The 21,099-nt window shown below is 42.6% G+C and overlaps 2 protein-coding genes across 6 annotated transcripts; both read left to right on the forward strand.

Moving 5' to 3' along the window:
• The first annotated feature begins 2,048 nt into the window (after positions 1-2,048).
• COMMD3 (COMM domain containing 3) lies at positions 2,049-6,034 on the forward strand. The gene is made up of 8 exons (XM_033209840.1): positions 2,049-2,266; positions 3,616-3,727; positions 3,835-3,898; positions 3,992-4,026; positions 4,377-4,437; positions 4,529-4,585; positions 4,695-4,754; positions 5,665-6,034. Exons 1-8 carry the CDS (start codon positions 2,128-2,130, stop codon positions 5,722-5,724), a joined length of 588 nt encoding a protein of 195 aa, XP_033065731.1. The 5' UTR covers positions 2,049-2,127; the 3' UTR covers positions 5,725-6,034.
• Positions 6,035-6,792: 758 nt separating this feature from the next.
• Positions 6,793-17,745, forward strand: BMI1 (BMI1 proto-oncogene, polycomb ring finger). Of its 5 annotated transcripts, none has more exons than XM_033209836.1 (10): positions 6,793-7,401; positions 12,104-12,234; positions 12,563-12,659; positions 13,276-13,331; positions 13,424-13,474; positions 13,632-13,740; positions 13,816-13,861; positions 14,866-14,964; positions 15,314-15,394; positions 15,479-17,334. In XM_033209836.1, the coding sequence occupies exons 2-10, from the start codon at positions 12,123-12,125 to the stop codon at positions 15,806-15,808; spliced, it is 981 nt and encodes a 326-aa protein (XP_033065727.1). In that variant the 5' UTR covers positions 6,793-7,401; positions 12,104-12,122; the 3' UTR covers positions 15,809-17,334. The 5 variants fall into 5 exon arrangements, with proteins under 5 accessions (XP_033065727.1, XP_033065730.1, XP_033065726.1 ...); XM_033209839.1 differs by lacking the exon at positions 6,793-7,401 and adding an exon at positions 7,722-7,875 and having other exon boundaries at positions 15,479-16,046; XM_033209835.1 differs by lacking the exon at positions 6,793-7,401 and adding an exon at positions 7,907-11,393 and having other exon boundaries at positions 15,479-17,745.
• Positions 17,746-21,099: the final 3,354 nt, after the last annotated feature.

The following is a 21,099-nucleotide window of genomic DNA, read 5'->3' on the forward strand; positions in this document are numbered from 1 at the left end:
ACCAAGAGAGTCTACATCTGGGTAGTCATGCCTTTTGATAATCATACTTCCATGTATTTCAATGGCTTGTCAAAGACACACATGTTTGAAACACTCAATCCTGTGCCTCCTTCAAAGGAAGTTTAAATAAATATAACTGTAGTAGGAAAATTCAGTTTTTCTAGCATTAGAACACACTATGGTGAAAATTTTTGTGTGAGCTTAAAATGTGCCCATCACTTAGGCCTAACACATGAATATACTTAGGCCTAAGAGGACAAAACATCCTAAGAGAAAGTACTCATACATGGGCAACAGAATAACATGACAGCTATTATGGAAACAATCCTTGTGAATTTCCTAACTTTTATGCCCACAAATTCACAACCACTTGTACTTATTTTTCTCTTTTAAAATAATATTTTAAAATCCATCCCCATGATTAATACTTTTTTTGACACTAAATTGAGTATTAGAGTTATCAACTCAAATTCTTTAGAGTATTAATAATCAATGTTATACTAGGTCATAAAATACATGTGTAATAACTGTAATAAGCTTGGATGTTGTTAATATTTTTGTTGAACATTTACACAACTCTGTCCTATTTATTCTCTATGTAATCAGATATCATGAAGTTTTTCAACTGACATTTTACTACTGATGAGAAACAAATTAGGAAGAAGATGAGTGATGGGAAGAAAAGATGAACATGATTAATAGGTGTTTGTTTCATAAAGACTCTAGGGAGACTTTTAAATCCTTCACTGCTACTATATTCTCACCGAGTGAACAGCCACTGCACGTGCCTTTTAAAGCTTTCAAAGGAGGGCTGAGTAGAGTTACTCAATTTGTTACTGATGCTGTTACTCCATTTGCATCCTGTTGTGAAATGAGGTACTCTTTACGTATTGGTGCCAAGATAAATGGCGACTGTATCCATCAAAAATTTTTTAAATAGACATCTAAGTTAGAAAAATAAAAGAATGTTTCACTTTGGGTCTAATGTAGCAAATAATCGCTCCTGAAGACTAAAACATCTTTGTTGTTCTGCATCCCTTCCCTCCACCCTTCAAGAACTTGTATTTTTTAACTTTTCAAGTTATTTTGATTAAAAATGCCTAATCTACTTTGCTTCACGGGTTTTTTAAAGAATCATTCTTGTTCTCTAAACCAACTTCGTAGAAATAGAGAGGAAGTTAAACTTTATACAGTATTCGAATCTTTAAAGGTATGAGCATCCTAAACAAGTAATTCACTTCTAATAAAGATCTTGCCATTCCTAACTGTACTTTACTAAGGTAGCTGTTTAATAAAAACATATTTATGCAGATTCTATACAGCAACTAAAACTGGACCCACAGATGTAGTGAGTAGAGTAGCACAAAATGTGTATGGCAGTTGGCATTTATTTGTAGCGGCACATAAAATTGTTAATAATCTTGTCAAATCTGTTCACAATCCGATTGCTGGAGTGCAGTGCATACAGGAACTCTGTGTATGTGTGCATGTGTACACACCCCCCATGCACGAAGGACTCTACTGCCGTATTCCAGAAATGATAAAGAAAAAGTAAAAATAAGCAAGAATCACATAATTAGATGTCTTACAGTCTCATAAAAGGGCAGTGCTGCGAGGTTAAGTTGGTGAGCTAAAAAACAAAACAAACAAAAAAACACAAAAACAAACAATATCCAGTTGCCTGAGACCGGAGCTCCCTGCAGGATTCGCGCAGAGCGAGGAGCGGGCAGGGCGCCGTTTGCGGGAGGCGGGGGCCAGGATCCCGACACCGTCCGCCGTCTCCCCGGGATCTCTCAGGGAACCGAGCTGGTGACCGTCCGAGGTAAGCGCCGAGCCAAGGAGAAAGCGCCCGGCGCGTCCACAAAGCGCCCGAGGCCGCCCTTCTAGCCAAGGCTCGGCAGATCGCGCGGCCTGCGCTGGACAAGGAAAAGCTGGACCGACACAGTGGGAGGCGGCAGGCGGCTGCTGGGGGCGCGGGACCCGCGCGCGGACGCGGAGGCGAGCGGGGACGCCCCGCAGCCCGCGCCGCCGCCAGCCGCCCCGAGCCGCGTGCGCGCGCGGCCGCATCAGCTGAGCGCGCGGCGCGTGTCACGTGGTGTGCGTGTCGAAGGTCACGGCGCGCTCACAATGGAGCTCTCCGAGTCTGTGCAGAAAGGCTTCCAGATGCTGGCGGATCCCGGCTCCTTCGACTCCAACGCCTTCACGCTTCTCCTCCGGGCGGCTTTCCAGAGCCTGCTGGACGCCCAGGCGGACGAGGCCGTGTTAGGTAAGCCGCTCGGCTCGGCTCGGAGCTGGATCCGCCGGGGTGGAGGGCCGCTCGGAGAAGAGGAGCCGGCGGAGCGAGAAGGGGAAAGCCCCGGGAAGAGGAAGTCTCCGGGCTTTGCCCTTCGCTCCGGACGGAGTGTTGGGGACGTGGCTCTGCTAGGACTCGGAGCAGACCCTGAGCATTGTTTTGGCCCCACTTGGCACCTTCATAGAGCCAGCTCCACGTTCCTGGCCCGGTTTCCCTCCCAGTCTCTTTGTTCTTTTGTAAAGCCCGTGTTCAAATCTTGTTTGTGGCCTAAACATCTAAGGTGTTTAGCCTTGTCTGAGGCTGCGGCTATTTTGACAGTTGGACTTCATCTGGGGAGCTCCCTGCAATTCAAGCTTCCAGGGCTAGGCTAGCAAAGGTTTAAAAGGGTCTGTTTCCGAAGTAATTACTAGGTCAGATAGTGTTGACATTTGCCAACTTAGAGCATACCTCAAGTTGCTGTGATCACTCCAGCGCTCTAGTTCAGCATGTTTTACTCAGGTTCTACACCTAGAACCTTAAACTATGATGCACAATACTTTGTTCCGCCCCAGTTACCAGGATGCGAGTGTCTTTTAAGCGATCTGGTCAGTGACTGCGGAGGTGCAGTGTCAGTCTGGATTGAAGACATATTTTAAGACAGATCGCTTTTAGATGATTTTCTTAAATATAAATATCCCAACAATTCAAATTTTTGGTTTTTTTTTTTTTCTGTAGTTTCATGAACTAAACACTTGTACAAAAAGTATGAAAGTGGAAGTTCTTCAAACGAAAATAGTAACCACCACCTGGGTTAATCTCAAAAAAAAAAAAAAAAGATGACTGTCAAACCCTGAAAGTACTACTATAATTTTGAAATTTGTATTTTATATTCTGAACTCATGCCTTACCTTCTACCCCCGTGATGTGTTGTTCATGGAGCCAGTTACCCTAAGCTCGTCATTTTTAGGACGGAAGTTTATTCTAAAATTGACACCATGTAAAATATTTATCTTGTTTTTCCTTTGAATTTACTCCAGTGTTAGAATGACCATTGCATTGTAATATTTTCTTTGGGGGCTATAATATTTTTTAATAGTAAAAATATTAAGGCAAAATAAGTTGATTGAAACCAGTAATAGTAGAGTTCTTGATGTGTTCTTTTTATTGTTTTTCACTTGACCTTGTTGCTCATCTCATTGACTTATAATTATGACTGTCCTTATAGTTGAAATTTTTTAAATCTTATTAAAGGGTTTTTAAACCCAAATTAAAATATTCTTTTTAGGAACATGACTATAAAGAATTTATTATCATAGGCATCACTGGAAGTTAATTTATTTTAGATCATCCAGACTTGAAACATATCGACCCAGTGGTTTTAAAACATTGTCATGCAGCAGCTGCAACTTACATACTAGAGGCAGGAAAGCACCGAGCTGACAAGTCAACTCTAAGGTACAGGATTTATTTAAATATCCATTTATTTTCAAATAGTACCTTTATGATTTCAATTTCAGTTTTAAAAATGGAGACAGAACTTTGGCTTTTTTCTTTTCTTCTAGCACTTATCTAGAAGACTGTAAATTTGACAGAGAGCGAATAGAACTGTTTTGCACGGAATATCAGGTTACTTTAAAATTTTTAATTAACAGTGACTATTTTTCTTTTACTCTATTTGTAAAGATCTGTTTTTTTTCTCTCTTTCTTTTTCCTCTCCAGAATAATAAGAATTCCCTAGAAATCCTACTGGGAAGGTAGGTACTGTGTAAGGTGTCTCAAGCTGAGGCACTTTTCACTTGCAGGTATGAATGGAGAGTGTTGGTGTGAAACAAGATCTTCGGGATCTTGACCCAAAGAAAAAGAGCCAAAGGGCACGTCAAACAATTGAAGTTAAGCTAATATTTTTAAAGATAAAGTTTATTGAGATGATTTTCAAATGCTCTTTTACCATTCAGAATTTAAAAGTAAAGTTTAACAATGGTTTAAATTCAGAATGGATTAAAATGGAGTTGGGGATGGAAAGTAGAGCCATTCTTAGTAAATATAAATAACTGAAAAGTTCTTCTGTAGAGACTATGCACAAAATTATCATTGCATCTTTCAGCATAGGTAGATCTCTCCCTCATATAACGGATGTTTCTTGGCGCTTGGAGTATCAGATAAAGGTAAAGTTTAACCAACTTCTCTAGGGCGGATTCAGGGAACTTCTTAAAACACAGAGTTAAAGGCTGTTTTGTGTTTGTTGTGTTATTTTAGACCAATCAACTTCATAAGATGCACAGACCTGCATATTTGGTGACCTTAAGTATACAGGTATTTATAGATAAGTCTTACCCAATAATGAAATGTGTAATGAAATTTATAATTTCATTGATTTAAATAAACAGCGTTTTTTGTTGCGTGTTTTTTTTCCCTGCCCTAGAACACTGATTCCCCATCCTACCCAGAGATTAGTTTTAGTTGCAGCATGGAACAATTACAGGTACAGTATTAGGATCTATAAATATGCCTGTCTTTTTATAAATGTTTACTTGAGAGTTATACTCTTGGACAGTTCAAAATAAAATTAATCTAACCATCTGTCAGCAGATAATGAAGATTAGTTAAGGATTTAATGGGAAAGGGGCATCAAAAGTAGTATTTTAACATAGGCTTCACTGTTGAAATTAATAGAGAATTGGTCTGTATTTGCTGTTCTTGCTGGTTAAAATAAACTTCTGTAGTGTTAGTGTAAATTTCTTCATGATGAGTTTGGTCCAATAAGATAAAGCAAAATTAAGACATGGCTTTGAAAATGTCTTTGCTTTCAGAAATTGAATTAAACTGTCAAAATTGGATTTTGAAACAGTGGTTTTAATGACTTTTTATAAAGGGGGAAGTATACATAACATTCTAAAACTGTTTTTATTGCCCATTTAAGACTGGGTAAATTCAAAACTACATTGATTAGTGCATATGGCAACGAATTTATTTCATAGCTTTTAAAAAATGAAGATCATTACTGGAAATTTAAGTGAAATTGAATTTTTCAAAGGCATCTTCTGCAGAGCCGTTTTAATGTAACTGTGAATCAAACTTTAAACTTTCAGAAAATGTATATACAGCATAATCTTTGTTAGATAACTTGAGAAAATTCAGATGTACCTGGGCGGTTAAGGATTCGGTTAGAAATCATGTTTCACTGTGAGGGCAAATAACCGATTTGAACATGAGATGTTTCTGAGGAAACGCTTCTTTTGACTGATAGTAGTTTGTCAAAGGTTAAAATCTTGTTGAATTTTAAGCTTGTTTGGAAGGTGTGTCCTGACTTTTTTTCTTGCATCTTTCTTGAACTTGGATACTTCTTTCCTTGTTTTATCCTAAAAACGTGGTATTGTATACACGTCTTTTAGGACTTGGTGGGGAAACTTAAAGATGCTTCGAAAAGCCTGGAAAGAGCAACTCAGTTGTAACTTGGGGAAGTTAACGATCCGCCCGAGTGCAGAGGAAAACCAGAAACGCCTTGCCTTGAGCTGAACCACCGTTTGTGCGAGCTGGATGTTCTTTTCAGTAGAAAAGAATTTTCCTTTTGAATTTATACCATTCATCAATTTTGACACTTTAAAAAACACGTGTGAAAGAGTTAAGAGGGAAAGATACTGCCCAAGTATTGAATCGTTTAGTACTAACTGTCCATTTATCCTATTTTGATCTTTTTCAAGTCTTCTGAAAGGAAGTAGACAGTATTACACCCTGAATAAATAAGGTGTTGTTTTCCACAAAGAGTGATATTTTGTTTGGGTCTGAATTAGTGTGTTAATTATTACTTTGTGTGAAGCTAGATAGGAGTAGTGTGAACTTTTAACGATAGCCTTTTCTCAGGATTAAAGTTAAGGAGGAAAGAATGCGATCCCCCCGGGTCTGTCGCAGAACCCTGCTTCGGGACTCTGGGGGCGGGGGCGGGCGCGGGCGGCTGCGCGGCCCGTTACCTGCGCCCGAGGGCTCGCCCACATCCCGACCCTCGGCCGCCGGGTCCCGGCCCGGCGCGGAGCCCCAGCCCGGAGCCAGCCGTCGCCTGCGCGCGCCCCGCCTCGGCCTCCGGCGGGCGGGGAAGAGGCCGGCGCGGCCGCGGGCGGGCGGGCAGGGGCGGGCGCTGTTGTTTCTGCGAGCCCAACTCGGGCGCAGGTTCCGCGCCGCGGCGCCTGAGCCTGGGCCGCAGCCCGCGGGGCCGGCCGGGGGACGCCCCGGGAGGAGGCGGGCGGCCGGGGAAAGAAAGAACGGGGGGCGGGGTGGACTGCGCGGCGTGCGGGGCCGGAGTGGCGGCCGCGCGGAGCAGGGCGGCGCGTGTGGCGCTGTGGAGAAATGTCTCCACCGCCGCGGCGCGGGGCGAGGGAGGGGGCCGGGCGCGCGGCGCAGAGGGGAGGGGGCGGCCACGGGCCTGACTACACCGACACTAATTCCCAGGCCGCCCTTAAGGAATGAGGGGAGCACGTGACCCGCTGGGGGGGCGGCGGGGGGAGGGGGCGGGCGGACTCCGAGCCATTTTGGAGCCGGTGTCAGTTTCCACTCTGCCTTCAGCGGTGCATTTTTTTCCACCCTCCCCTCCCCCTCCTCCCCTCCCCCCGCTCGCACGCACACACACGGCGCCCCCCGCCCGCCCGCCTCCCCCACAGCAACTATGAAATAATCGTAGTATGAGAGGCAGAGATCCGGGCGAGACAATGGGGATGTGGGCGCGGGAGCCCCGCTCCGGCTTAGCAGCACCTCCCAGCCCCGCAGAATAAAACCGATCGCGCCCCCTCCGCGCGCGCCCTCCCCCGAGTGCGGAGCGGGAGGAGGCGGCGGCGGTCGAGGAGGAGGAGGAGGAGGAGGAGGAGGCGTTGGAGGTCGAGGCGGAGGCGGAGGAGGAGGAGGCCGAGGCGCCGGAGGAGGCCGAGGCGCCGGAGCAGGAGGACGCCGGTCGGAGGCGGCATGAGGCGAGCGCGGCGGCCGCGGCTGCTCGGGGCCGCGCTGGTTGCCCATTGACAGCGGCGTCTGCAGCTCGCTTCAAGATGGCCGCTTGGCTCGCATTCATTTTCTGCTGAACGACTTTTAACTTTCATTGTCTTTTCCGCCCGCTTCGATCGCCTCGCGCCGGCTGCTCTTTCCGGGTACGTAGGAGGCGAGGCGCCCCCGGGACGGGGCTGGGGGCCGGCGGGGGCCGCGCGGGGCTCGGGGCAGCCGCGGGTGGAAGGGGAGCCCCCCCCGCGCCCCGGCCGCGCCGCCGGGAGGGCGCTGACAGCGTGGGCGCCCGGCCCCGCGCCCCGCGCAGCCCGCCCCGCGCCCGCCGGCCCCGCGCGCCGCCCGCCCCGCGCCTGCGAGCGCGCGCCCGCCGCCACCCGCCGACTCCCGCGGCGCCGGGACCGACCCGCAGCCCGCGCCGCGCCGCCGCCGCCAGCAGGGCTCGGCGCCGCTCCAGCCGCCGCCGCCCGCTCAGCCCCGGCGCGCCGCGCGCGGCCCCACGTTTTAGTTCCCCGCTACCCCGGGCGCCCCTCCGCACCCTCGCGACGCACATGGCCCCCAAGAGGAGCAGTCGTATTTCCAGCCTCGGCGGCTCTCCCGGCCGCAGCACCCTTTGTTGAGAGGTAGATTTGGATGAAACGGGGACGGGTTCCTGAAATCGGGAGCTGCTTGGGTCAAGTGGCTTCCCTCCTCTCCCGAAGAAAGGGCTCTGGAGGGGCTCCAGCCCCCAGAGAACGCCCCCATTTTATAGGGACGGGTTGCGTGGGAGGCGGCCAATCCGCCAAGGTGGGTGTTAGGCTGGAGAGAGCCCCGACAAAAATGTTATTAACTTAAGTTGGGGGGACACTTGTGTGAGATTGGATGGCTGGTAAGATGGCGGTTCCTAGTTGTTTCCAAGGTCTCCTGCATTTGTGTTTAAAATGCTAAAGTTTTCAATGTGGTGTGTGTTGGGAGTCTTGGATAAGTGCTCTAAACATCACTTGGGAGGTGCTCCCTGGGAAGTGGGCATTTCAAATTTGGAGCTTTTTGTGGAGTGAAGATGGTGACTGGACGTTAGCCTTGCTGGAGGCTTCCTTTCTCACTACTTCTTTCTCTCCTTTTTCTTTTTTCCCCTTTTGGAGACTGCAACTTTTCTCTCGACTTCCACATAGAAGGGATGCACTCAGCATCATGACTCCAGTCCACTACCTTTTATAGGTTTTGCTAAATGTCAGCATAGGTCATTTGGCAAAGGGATGCTTTAGAAAGGAGCACTAAAAAGTTGATTGCATATGTTTACGCAGCCACTTGGGCTTGACAGCGATATGGCATGATCTTTTTCCCAGAGATTTACAGTTAATAATTGGAAGTAAACAAGTAGAGAGACTTTGATCATTACCAATTGCAGTAAAAGGATTTAGTGGGCTTAGTGGTCACGGTTCAATATATGAAAGAGAAGCATGTATTAACCCCTTCCCTTAATGTGGGCAAAATTCCGAGCATATTTATCCAAATGCAAGTGTAGGTTGGTGGTGTGTACAACATTATGAGTAGTTCAACGTGTATTTTATAGGAACCTTAACTCCCATGTTCTGGAAACACATTATAAGCTCCACGAAAGAGTTGATACTTAAGGATGCAAATTATTGACAGTATATAACAAGTTATGAGACTCTATATGTTAACATTTGAGTTTTAAGTAGACTGATCAGAAATCCCGGGGGTTGATTTTGTAAACAAAATTATAATTTTTTAGATTTGAGTTAATTCCATACATCTACCCCAGAGTGTAGTCAGAAGTGCTTGAAATAACCTACTTGTGTGAGTCTTACGCCTAGTAAATGTTACAAGTCACTGTGTATGCATGTATACACTTAAAGCTTTTGTAAGAAAATTAAGCATTTAACTGTACATGATAAGTCCATTAATACTCTATCATTAATTTCTTGGATGTATGTTAAGTGTGCAGATAGGCAAATTTCTCCCCAGGAGTCAAATTAACCCCAACTTTACCCATGCTTATGTTGGGCTGTGAACCCCAACTGGGGCTATGGAGTTCATTTGCATTTCTTAGGTTGCAGTAGGCAAGTTGATGGTTAACACAAGAACTTGCTTCTGTTTTCCTTCATTTTGACATTCCTGGTATTAGGCCTCCACCTAAAAACTGACAGCCCCAACTGAGTGTGTTACAATGGCAAGTTTTAACGGTTGAGTATTTTTACCATAATATGTTTGGTGCATTTTTCCTTGCTTAACTGGCACTTTCTGGGTTGGAACCTGGAAGGTTTTCACTTCTGTGGTGGAAGAGATTGTTTCTCAAATCTTATCAAGCACGTCAAACACTTTGGAAGTCTTCCTTAGGTTGCCACTACTTTCAAATGGTATAAAAACATAAAGGACTGATTTTTATATAAGTAACAGTGATATTTATTAGCATTATAAATGGTCACAGGATTGTGGCCAAATTTTTCTGAACTGAGGTAGAGGAATTGTGTGAATTAAGACTTAAGATGAATTTGAAAGACTTTTGGTCAAGTACATGTGACTTAAATGCTCAAAGCAAACCGGTAGATAACCCTCCATTGAGGTTTGATTGTTCTCCTTGTTAATACTTGTGTTTGTGTGGCGTTGGTTTTCTGCAAGGCAGAGGAGAAATAAAGGCAGCTATTTTTATTGGAGCCCCTTCATGAACTTTGTGATCAGTGGTTTTTTAGTGCAGTATGCTTTCACAGGCAAACAGAAGTATTACCTCACTATCTTTCTAGGAAAGATCCTGTGGTTTCAAAAGGAGAATTTTCTTTAAGCACCAAGAAGGCTGTTCTTTAATTTACCAAGTACAGTTTGATTTAAATATTGCTACTCTTTAGGGACATTGCTCTACCTGCAACTCCTCTATGCCCCGCTTAGATTTATGTTAACATGTTGACAGTATTCTCCAAAACAAGTAATCCAAAGATAACTGAGGAGTCACACCAGAAGTTTTCTGGTAGAGGTCGCCAGTTGCCACTGTGGTCACTTTCATAAGAGAGGCTTTGTTTTGTTTTTTACCATTTTCTTGAGGTTAGCTCTTAATTTCAGCCATTGAGCTGTGTTGATTGGTGTTTCCCTTTACTGCATTAATACACCTTAGGAATTAAAAACGCAGGTACATCTTACTGCAAGTTTCAAAAGATCCTGGATTTCCATTCAAGGAAGATTTAAGAGTGTACTTCAGTGAGGTCTGAAAGCTTAGTCTTATATCAGGTTCTGAAATGAATGAAGGAGGGGGGTTGAAGTTTATTTTTTAAGAATACTACACGAAGTAATTGACTTCCCTGGCTGTCGGCTGGTGTATTGTTGCTGACAGGTCCCCATTGTGACTTTCCTGTAATAGAGATACCTGTTGGGAATATCATTTCATCGTATGGGGGGTTTTACATTTGTTTTTCTCTTCTGTCGCTGCTCTGGGTTGACAAGCTGTTGATTTAGCGTTGGGAATGGTCTGGTCACAAGGTTCTGTACACGTTGTCACTATCGTACTGATTAAAGTACTTTTTCTTGCCCCCAGCATAGTTTGTTCAAATAAAACACTGGGCTTTGCCCCCTCCTCTTCTTGTAAAACAGATTTCAGTTTTCAGCCTTTCCAAAACTTTGTATCGCTCATTTGATCTACAGGAGAGCGTCACATTAGAGAAAGAAGTTTTAAAGAGGTTCGGTTCAATAAACATCTCTGCAATTTGAGCCCTGACGGTTTCGGGCTAAGTGCACAGTTGGCAATTCTCAAAAAATCCCTTCGTGAAATTTCTGACCTAGTGATTGCAGACAGGACAGACCGAGGGAGTCGAGATCTGAAACCAGCTCTGCGCACCAAGTCGACGTGGAAAGAGGCTCCTGGAGTGTCCGAAATGGCCGGGAGTGCGGTTTGCATTTTCCTTTCGCGGGCGCTGCCGCAGGCTCCCGGGTCCCCGCCGCCCAGGACTTGGTCCCTAGTCCCCGCTCCCCAGCGCCCTGGCCTCGTGGGGCCGCCCCGCCCCCCCGGCGTCGCCGCACCCACCCCGCCCCCGCGCCGGCCCCGCCCCCGCGGCGCGCCGCCCCTCCCCAGCCTGCCGCCCCGCACGCCCGCCGTGGCTCGGGGCTCGGGCCGGGCTCCGCGCGGAGTTGCAGCGGTGGCCGGATGCCAAGTGTAAGTGTAAGTTGCTATGGAAACCCCGACCGAGGCGAGTTCCGAATCCGGAGCGAGACGGAGCCCCGGGCGCCGCCGGATCCGCCCCTCGCATCCCGGCCCCCGGGCGTCCGCCGCGCTCAGGCCCCGGCCCAGGCCGACTGGAGGTGCTCCTCCTGCGGCCCCGGCACCAGGCTCCGGAAATGCCAGGGATGCAGGGAGGGCAGAATTGTTTTCCCTGCGCGTCGCGTAAAAACGTGCCAGGTTCTGCTTGCTGGAACCGTCTAAAACAACCGGAACCCCGGGATTTTCGCTTGCAGATTCTTGAGGAAGTTTTATAATAATTTGGAGAGCTGGAACAAGCCCTAGTGGTTGGTAAATATCCGCGGGGATTGTGTGGCGTCTGCAGCAGCCTTGGGACTGCTGGGCTGGAGGACAAATGGAAGAAAGAGACCCTAATACGCTCAGCTCCCAGCCCCCACCCCAGACCTTTTCTTCTTCCTACAGGATTGATCTCAAAGACCAGAAGTAACGTTAGTTGGATCCTTTTTCATCAGTTTGGTAGAAGTGATTCCGATCTGATGTGTAAATTCCTTCTGTAGAAACGTTGGGACAGCCCAGCTGTGCGGTGTTAAATGGGTTTTCTGAATTCAGTGTTTCAGGGTGTGTGATTACTAGATGATCTCCATTCTTGTTCTGTGAATTATGGCTATTATTTGTGTGTCTTGCAGGATTTTTTATCAAGCAGAAATGCATCGAACAACGAGAATCAAGATCACTGAGCTAAATCCCCACCTGATGTGTGTGCTTTGTGGAGGGTACTTCATTGATGCCACAACCATAATAGAATGTCTACATTCCTGTAAGTACCGAGCTTTAGTTCTCTTTTGTATCATGTGTATTTTACAGTTCGACCTGAAATTTGAAAACTGTTAATGATTCCTGCAATCTGTGGGAATGTTGGTACAAAGTGAAGTCATTTTCTTCTTTTGCATGTAATGACTTTTTGTTAATATGTATTGTATTACAAGCATGCAGTGTATGTGTTTTCAGGGTATGAATTAGTTTATTTAGTTGGAAATGCTTTTTGGCATTTACCACCTTGTTTCTACTAGTTCTCGGTTTCTGACACCAATGCTTTATCCACTCATTTCTAAACATAAAAAAAACTTTACGTGTTCTACTTCTAGTCTGTAAAACGTGTATTGTTCGTTACCTGGAGACCAGCAAGTATTGTCCTATTTGTGATGTCCAAGTTCACAAAACCAGACCACTACTGAATATAAGGTAGGAAACTGTTTAAATTCCTTGTTTGTAGTTGTTATTGAAGTTGTATAATTTACTGAAGGCTACTCTCTTTATTTCTTCACAGAAAATTTACTCTTGAATACATACCTAATATGTGTGTGCTGTGTGGAGGGTAGCCATTTAATTTCTTGCCATGTTAATGGTGACCAAGTTTAGACAAAGTTTAGTAGTAGTTAAGTGATTTTAAGATTTTTTTTTCCTAACTGTCCTTTAAAAACTGAATTAGTTAACCTTTTTTGCATTGCTTTATGGACTTCATGACAGGCAAGAATAAATATTTAAAAGGGCTTCCAGTCTTTCCTCTTCATTCTCTATTCATATTAGCTTAATTTAGTAACTTGGAAGGCACGCTTCTCTTGATTTAGCAAATGTGAAGAATTTATTAGTGAATATAAAATATTTTTCTACTGATTTAAAAAGTGCTATATACAGAGAACTTTTATTCTCTCAGTTAATTTTTACCTTATCAATGTAGTTATAGACAGCATCACAATAAAGTAAAATACTATAGCATGAAAAAAGACTGCAGAAACATATGAACATTTTTAGTTCTTGCCATCTTAATTCATAGTTTTCTATTTTAATTCTTTTTCAGGTCAGATAAAACTCTTCAAGATATTGTATACAAATTAGTTCCAGGGCTTTTCAAAAGTGAGTAACTTGCTTAGAAAATGAATTTAAAGAGATTATTCATTAGTTCTTTGTGTTATGCCAAAGGTTTACATCTTTTTTTCCCCATTCAGATGAAATGAAGAGAAGAAGGGATTTTTATGCAGCTCATCCTTCTGCTGATGGTAAACCTTTTAGGGGAGGGAAGACATTTTATTTGGGGGGAGAGCTTATCTAGGAATTAAAATGTATTGAAATAGACTTAACCACTTCCATCCTCTTATATATAAAATATATTAGGTATCTAATTTTTAAAAATTACATTTCACTATATCATTATAGCTGCCAATGGCTCTAATGAAGATAGAGGAGAGGTTGCAGATGAAGATAAAAGAATTATAACTGATGATGAGATAATAAGCTTATCCATTGAATTCTTTGACCAGAACAGGTAAAATCTTTAGGCAATCTATTTTATGGTAATGTTTTATTAGATTATTTCACTAATAAATTTTCTGTTTCTTAGATTGGATCGGAAAGTAAACAAAGACAAAGAGAAATCTAAGGAGGAGGTATGTTTCATGTTACAAAAACATAGAAGAAACATTGTTTGGATTCCAGATTTTATCAGGGATTGTGTTGCCCTTTAGAATATTCGGCTGTTAAATAGAAGAAAATGGTCATGTTTAATGTTTAAGAAAAGTCAGCCGGGCGCGGTGCCTCAAGCCTGTAATCCCAGCACTTTGGGAGGCCGAGATGGGCGGATCACGAGGTCAGGAGAGATCGAGACCATCCTGGCTAACACGGTGAAACCCTGTCTCTACTGAAAATACAAAAAAACAGGCCGGGCACGGTGGCTCAAGCCTGTAATCCCAGCACTTTGGGAGGCCGAGACGGGCGAATCACGAGGTCAGGAGATCGAGACCATCCTGGCTAACATGGTGAAACCCCGTCTCTACTAAAAAATACAAAAAACTAGCCGGACGAGGTGGCGGGCGCCTATAGTCCCAGCTACTCAGGAGGCTGAGGCAGGAGAATGGCGTAAACCCGGGAGGCGGAGCTTGCAGTGAGCTGAGATCTGGCCACTGCACTCCAGCCTGGGCGACAGAGCGAGACTCCATCTCAAAAAGCGAGGTGGCGGGTGCCTGTAGTCTCAGCTACTCTGGAGGCTGAGCCTGGAGAATGGCGTAAACCCGGGAGGCAGAGCTTGCAGTGAGCTGAGATCCGGGCCATTGCACTCCAGCCCGGGCGACAGAGCAAGACTCCGTCTCAAAAAAAAAAAAGAAAAGTCTACATGTGGTATTTAATAATTAGAATTTATTTTATGTATGATTGTTAGTCTCACAAAATAAATAGTTCACAGTTAATACTTTGGTATATTTGAAGTTTGCTTATTATATTAGGAATCTGTTCATTTAGTATTTATAATGATAGTAAACTCAAAGTAATTAGTTGAGAGGTTGGTCACCTCCAATTTTGTTTGATACTAGTATCTTTTATCATATTAAAGCAATCAAATTGAAACTTCATATCTGAAAGTAACTGAAAAAAGTTACTTTTCTAAATGTACTTTTAGGTGAATGATAAAAGATATTTACGATGCCCAGCAGCAATGACTGTGATGCACTTAAGAAAGTTTCTCAGAAGTAAAATGGACATACCTAATACTTTCCAGGTACCTACTTTTATATTCTTCTTGCATTTTATATAGATTTTACAGTTTTAATTACATTTTTCACTTTGAATTTTGAACCCAAAAAAGCAATAGGAAAAAAATGTTTAGTGCTAAAGTTGAAATTTATCTTAAAACATTTGGTATGTGTTCTCTTTTATGCTATGAAAACAAATCCCTTAACACTCTCTAGCAATATATTTTTCCTCATTTGAAGTTTCAGAAGGAGTCTTTCTTTGTTAAAATGTTTGGAGAATATGCTTTTTAAAGCACTTTTGGATTATATTTAAATGACAAAAAATGTAGATTTACCTTTGTTCTTTTGTTACTTAATAAAAATATTTTTCACTAGATTGATGTCATGTATGAGGAGGAACCTTTAAAAGATTATTATACACTAATGGATATTGCCTACATTTATACCTGGAGAAGGGTAAGTAGCATGTCTGTTGTTAGATTATGATGGTAAACTATATTTAAATAATTAAGAGTAATTTTTTTCCTTTTAACTTTGTAGAATGGTCCACTTCCTTTGAAATACAGAGTTCGACCTACTTGTAAAAGAATGAAGATCAGTCATCAGAGAGATGGACTGACAAATGCTGGAGAACTGGAAAGTGACTCTGGGAGTGACAAGGCCAACAGCCCAGCAGGAGGTATTCCCTCCACCTCTTCTTGTTTGCCTAGCCCCAGTACTCCAGTGCAGTCTCCTCATCCACAGTTTCCTCACATTTCCAGTACTATGAATGGAACCAGCAACAGCCCCAGCGGTAACCACCAATCTTCTTTTGCCAATAGACCTCGAAAATCATCAGTAAATGGGTCATCAGCAACTTCTTCTGGTTGATACCTGAGACTGTTAAGGAAAAAAATTTTAAACCCCTGATTTATATAGATATCTTCATGCCATTACAGCTTTATAGATGCTAATACATGTGACTATCGTCCAATTTGCTTTCTTTTGTAGTGACATTAAATTTGGCTATAAAAGATGGACTACATGTGATACTCCTATGGACGTTAATTGAAAAGAAAGATTGTTGTTACAAAGAATTGGTTTCTTGGAAAGCAGGCAAGACTTTTTCTCTGTGTTAGGAAAGATGGGAAATGGTTTCTGTAACCATTGTTTGGATTTGGAAATACTCTTCAGTGGACATAAGCATTGGGCCATAGTTTGTTAATCTCAACTAACGCTTACATTACATTCTCCTTGATTGTTCTTGTTATTATGCTGTTTTGTGAACCTGTAGAAAACAAGTGCTTTTTATCTTGAAATTCAACCAACGGAAAGAATATGCATAGAATAATGCATTCTATGTAGCCATGTCACTGTGAATAACGATTTCTTGCATATTTAGCCATTTTGATTCCTGTTTGATTTATACTTCTCTGTTGCTACGCAAAACCGATCAAAGAAAAGTAAACTTCAGTTTTACAATCTGTATGCCTAAAAGCGGGTACTACCGTTTATTTTACTGACTTGTTTAAATGATTCGCTTTTGTAAGAATCAGATGGCATTATGCTTGTTGTACAATGCCATATTGGTATATGACATAACAGGAAACAGTATTGTATGATATATTTATAAATGCTATAAAGAAATATTGTGTTTCATGCATTCAGAAATGATTAAAATTCTCCCAACTGGTTCGACCTTTGCAGATACCCATAACCTATGTTTAGCCTTGCTTACCAGCAAAGAATATTTTTAATGTGGATATCTAATTCTAAAGTCTGTTCCATTAGAAGCAATTGGCACATCTTTCTATACTTTCTATACTTTTCTTTATATACTTTTCTCCAATAATACATGTTTACTTTAAAAATTGCAGTAAAGAAAAACCTTTAACTTTAGCGTGTTAATTTTCCATTGGCTATGATGGAATTAATATTGTATTTTAAAAATGCATATTGATCACTGTAATTCTAAAACAATTTTTTAAATAAATCAGCAAGTTGCTGAAAGAAGGCTTTTTATCTTAAAGTTATTTTAATATGTGGTATAGCAGTAATTTCAAATTTAAGAGTTGCTTTTACAGTTAACAATGGAATATGCCTTCTCTGCTATGTCTGGAAATAGAAGCTATTTATTATAAGCTTCTACAGGTATTTTTAAATAGAGCAAGCATGTTGAATTTAAAATATGAATAACCCCACCCAACAATTTTCAATTTGTTTTTTGCTTTGGTCGAACTTGGTGTGTGTTCATCACCCATCAGTTATTTGTGAGGGTGTTTATTCTATATGAATATTGTTTCATGTTTGTATGGGAAAATTGTAGCTAAACATTTCATTGTCCCCAGTCTGCAAAAGAAGCACAATTCTATTGCTTTGTCTTGCTTATAGTCATTAAATCATTACTTTTACATATATTACTGTTACTTCTGCTTTCTTTAAAGATATAGTAAAGGATGTTTTATGAAGTCACAAAATACATATATTTTTATTTTGACCTAAATTTGTACAGTCCCATTGTAAGTGTTGTTTCTAATTATAGATGTAAAATGAAATTTCATTTGTAATTGGAAAAAATCCAATAAAAAGGATATTCATTTAGAAAATAGCTAAGATCTTTAATAAAAATTTGATATGAAAAGCACAATGTGCAGAAGTTTTCAAAACCCTATAGAGGATTACAACAGGTAAACGTTAAAGAGAATACATTGCTGTCTTATAGTGATGTTGCTAAGAAGTACGTGCTTTGTTGTAAAACTGCTTGAAAGCCCATTGAAAGATGTATCTGTTTATTTACAATCTTTGAAGTAAAAGTTACCAATGTTTGCCAATTTTGGTGAATTTAACTCATTTTCTAGGCTTTAAGTTTTTCATGATGTTTAAGACAAAAGTTAATGGAAGTGTCAAGTGATATTTTTACTTTGGATGATCATTTGTATAAAGAATGAAAAAATATTTTTAAAAGGCTAAAAACTTTAAATGCTAGTGGACTGTCATTTGATTTACATAAAACCAAGTTATAAGATCAACATGGAATTCAAACTTTACATCTCAATCGCTTTATGATGGATTTATTTTTGAAATTGCTTATTAATCAGATACTGCAGTTATGGCTTACTTAGCACTATTTAACCATATGTGAAAATGTTATTTAGTTGAAAAGATTTTTTTCTCCTACTCAATTAGAAAATGGCATAAGCTTAAAAGTACATTTCAGCCAAAATTTTTTCTATGAATGGAAGATGTTTTGTATTCTTAAATAAGCAGCTATTACAGTTTGACAATTAAGATGAAAAACGTTTGCTAGGTTACCATGTTAGAAAATTTCAACCTTATGAAAACCCATATCAAAAGCTGCTAACTTTGTAACTTTTAGTAGCCAAAGCAGGGTACAGGAAAAGTCAGCTTTAAGTTTGACTTTTGCTTCTGAAAATATTCTAGAACACAAAGTTAGTGCTAACAAAATATTTCAGAGAAAATGCCTAGATTGATTTTACAGATTTTTAGCTTAAATGCAAAGAGAAAAATGAGGCTGGTTGCTGTTGTGTAAATAGTGATCTATCTTGCTTTACACATGCATACCACTTTACAAGTACTTTTTGCTTTTAAAATTGCCGGCCGTTAATTGCACTGCATTGAAAAAACAACTGCCCTTCAGTTGTCTTAACCTGCCAACCATATTGCTATTTCCATATCCATACCTGATACTATTTGGACCTCTGGAGGGAAAATGCAACTGGCAGAATAAGCTGCTAGGGACTTTCCTTCATACTTTCCTCTTTTCTGAATATTTTGAAGGTACAGTTAATTTGTGAAATCTTGTTGTATGGGCCTATTAAGGTTTTGTTATGAAAACAATAGGAACTTAAATACCCATGTGAAATGCGCCTTGCATTGACCAACACGAAAGGAGGACGTTTGGTATTTTAAAATAGTTTATTTTATGGTATCTTTTGAGGGGATAGGATTTACTTTTAGAAACAATCTGCACATGGAATCCAGTCTCTTAAAATCCTGGGGTGAAGCAATTGTTAATTTTTCCATTTCTCTTTGTATTTTAAAGGTTTGATAAATGTTTGAGATCTTTTTCTTCCTAATGCACGAGGAATGGTAGTTGGAAATTCTGATTTAATTTAACTTAGTTGGAATGGAGGCTCCATAAGATTTTTAAAATACTTTGGCTGTTTTCCCCACACAGTCTTCATTGCGTTTATCCAAAACAAAAGGGTCTTGATCAACTTATATGAAAAACGCCTAGACATCATTTTAGATCTGTGCTGCGTCTAACAGTATACTAATTAAACCCTTTTCAAAAACCATCTATGCCTTTAAGACACTAATGTGGTGCAAAAATCACTGAACCCAGCTCCAACTTAAAGCTCTTGAGATACAGCATTTCACTTGAGGATGTTTCTTCATGTACAAAATGAACACTAACACAGGTAATACTTTGGAAGGTTGCTCTAAAAAAAATTCTGACTCCTCAAAAAAAAAAAGCCCTTGAGGTAAATTAGCACTACAGAATTCAGAGCGAGGAGACGTCTCCAGTTCTCTACAAGGAATAGAAGGAGATACCCACACATTACAGCCTTGCAGCGAATCAGACTTGGAAATACCCACTGCGAAGACCTTGAGCCAGCCGATCTCCCTGCAAATCTCAAGATCGCCCAGTTTTGATTATGAAAGTCTCCGAAAATGTTTACACAGTTGAGTGTTTCCTGTTTCCGCAGTTAATTTTTTTTTTAACGTTTTTTCTTCTTTTGGTTCTTGAAACGGATTTCCTTTATTTGCACCAGTTTCTTTTTCTTAGTGTGCAATTTCTAGAGGTCTCACATGAAGAACTTCACTATCAACTCTGTCTTCATCAAGTCGACGACATCAGAAGTCATGTCATATTTATCACTGGAAAGGCTCCTCTGTAGGACTCTTGTGAGAAGTGTTCTGGAGAAGTTCAAGTGGAAAACTCATTCGGAAGTCGCTTTAGCCCTCCAAATAAATATAAGAGCTTCATAAAAACTTTCAACAAAGGAGTTAAAACTACTCTCATTTTTCAGCCCCTAGCCTTTAACAATGTCCCTTCCGAGACAATTGGAAGTTACTTTCAAAAGTAGCAGGTGTTGTTCCCTACCCTTCAGTAAAATGCTACTTCTTGCTCTAAGTGTCGGGTCATCATGGAATGCAAACTTCACCGTGGACGTGATTTCAACGTTGGTGCGAATTTGGAGATCTCCAACTGTCTGTCCTAAATTATCCAGAACTCAAGTTGAGAGAAGAGGCTGCAGACCCGGGTGATAAGGAAGCGCGTCGGAAAGTGGAATGCCAGGAATGGGATGGTGGCCGAGACGGACACAGAGGTTAGTGCAGGTGGAGAAGTCGGTCCAGGAGCCCAAGTCACAGGTCCGAAGTCCTTAGGAGTGGAAGATCTTTCAACTAAGCCAGAGAGAGGGGCGCACCGCACGGCGTGGACCATAAAGCCCGGGCGAGGGTGATTAGGGTGGGAAACCCCCACGGCATTCCAAAAAAACAGATTTCTTAGGTTCTAGTGCCCGGTGGAAAGGGCACAGTACACTGGCCTGGAGGAAATCACCTGACTTCTTCTCACAGCGCTGCCTCCCTGGTAAGGGGGACCTTTATCAAAAAGACACCTTAAAGAAGCAACTGCCCCTCTCTTTTTCCTTATTTTCTAATTAGCATCTCACGGAGTAGGGGAAAGAGCTACAACCCAGTCCCCTGCTCGGAACTGCGCCACCCCCGTTCAGCCCTGCTGGGCGCGCGAGCCAAGGCCGCGGGGCACCGGGAGGCCATTTTGCGCGTGCGCTGCTCGCCTCGCGCCGCCCTCGGCTCTGCGGACTCGGATCCCGCCAAATTTGAAAGCGAGATTGTCAGGCCCTAAGGGGCTTGAGGGGCGGGGGAACGACGTCGTTCTCCAAAGTTGGACCCCGTGGCGAGCGGCGGCGACAGCCGGGTACGCGCCGCCTCCGGAGGTGCTCCCCCTTCCCGCCGAAGCCCTCCACAGCGGCGGGCCGAGGCGCAGCGACGGGTCCCTGTCCCTCGAGCTCAGCGCGGGCAGGAAAACGACCCGCACTCGGGGAGGCAGCGGCTTCGCGGACAGAGCCCACGGGAGCGCGCCCTACCAGGAGCCAGGCCCGATAATCACCTTTCTTTGCCCTCCTCCGTCTTCG

Source organism: Trachypithecus francoisi, unplaced genomic scaffold (genome assembly GCF_009764315.1).
Source record: "Trachypithecus francoisi isolate TF-2019V2 unplaced genomic scaffold, Tfra_2.0 Lachesis_group9, whole genome shotgun sequence".
Taxonomy (NCBI): Eukaryota; Metazoa; Chordata; class Mammalia; order Primates; family Cercopithecidae; genus Trachypithecus; species Trachypithecus francoisi.

Coding starts and splice junctions, on each gene's coding strand:
- BMI1 (XM_033209835.1), top strand. CDS start 11,116: ATGGCCGGGAGTGCGGTTTGCATTTTCCTTTCGCGGGCGCTGCCGCAG. Junction 12,235..12,562: donor AATAGAATGTCTACATTCCT/GTAAGTACCGAG, acceptor TTCTACTTCTAG/TCTGTAAAACGTGTATTGTT. Junction 15,395..15,478: donor ACATTTATACCTGGAGAAGG/GTAAGTAGCATG, acceptor TTAACTTTGTAG/AATGGTCCACTTCCTTTGAA.
- COMMD3 (XM_033209840.1), top strand. CDS start 2,128: ATGGAGCTCTCCGAGTCTGTGCAGAAAGGCTTCCAGATGCTGGCGGAT. Junction 4,586..4,694: donor TGGTGACCTTAAGTATACAG/GTATTTATAGAT, acceptor TCCCTGCCCTAG/AACACTGATTCCCCATCCTA. Junction 4,755..5,664: donor GCAGCATGGAACAATTACAG/GTACAGTATTAG, acceptor CACGTCTTTTAG/GACTTGGTGGGGAAACTTAA.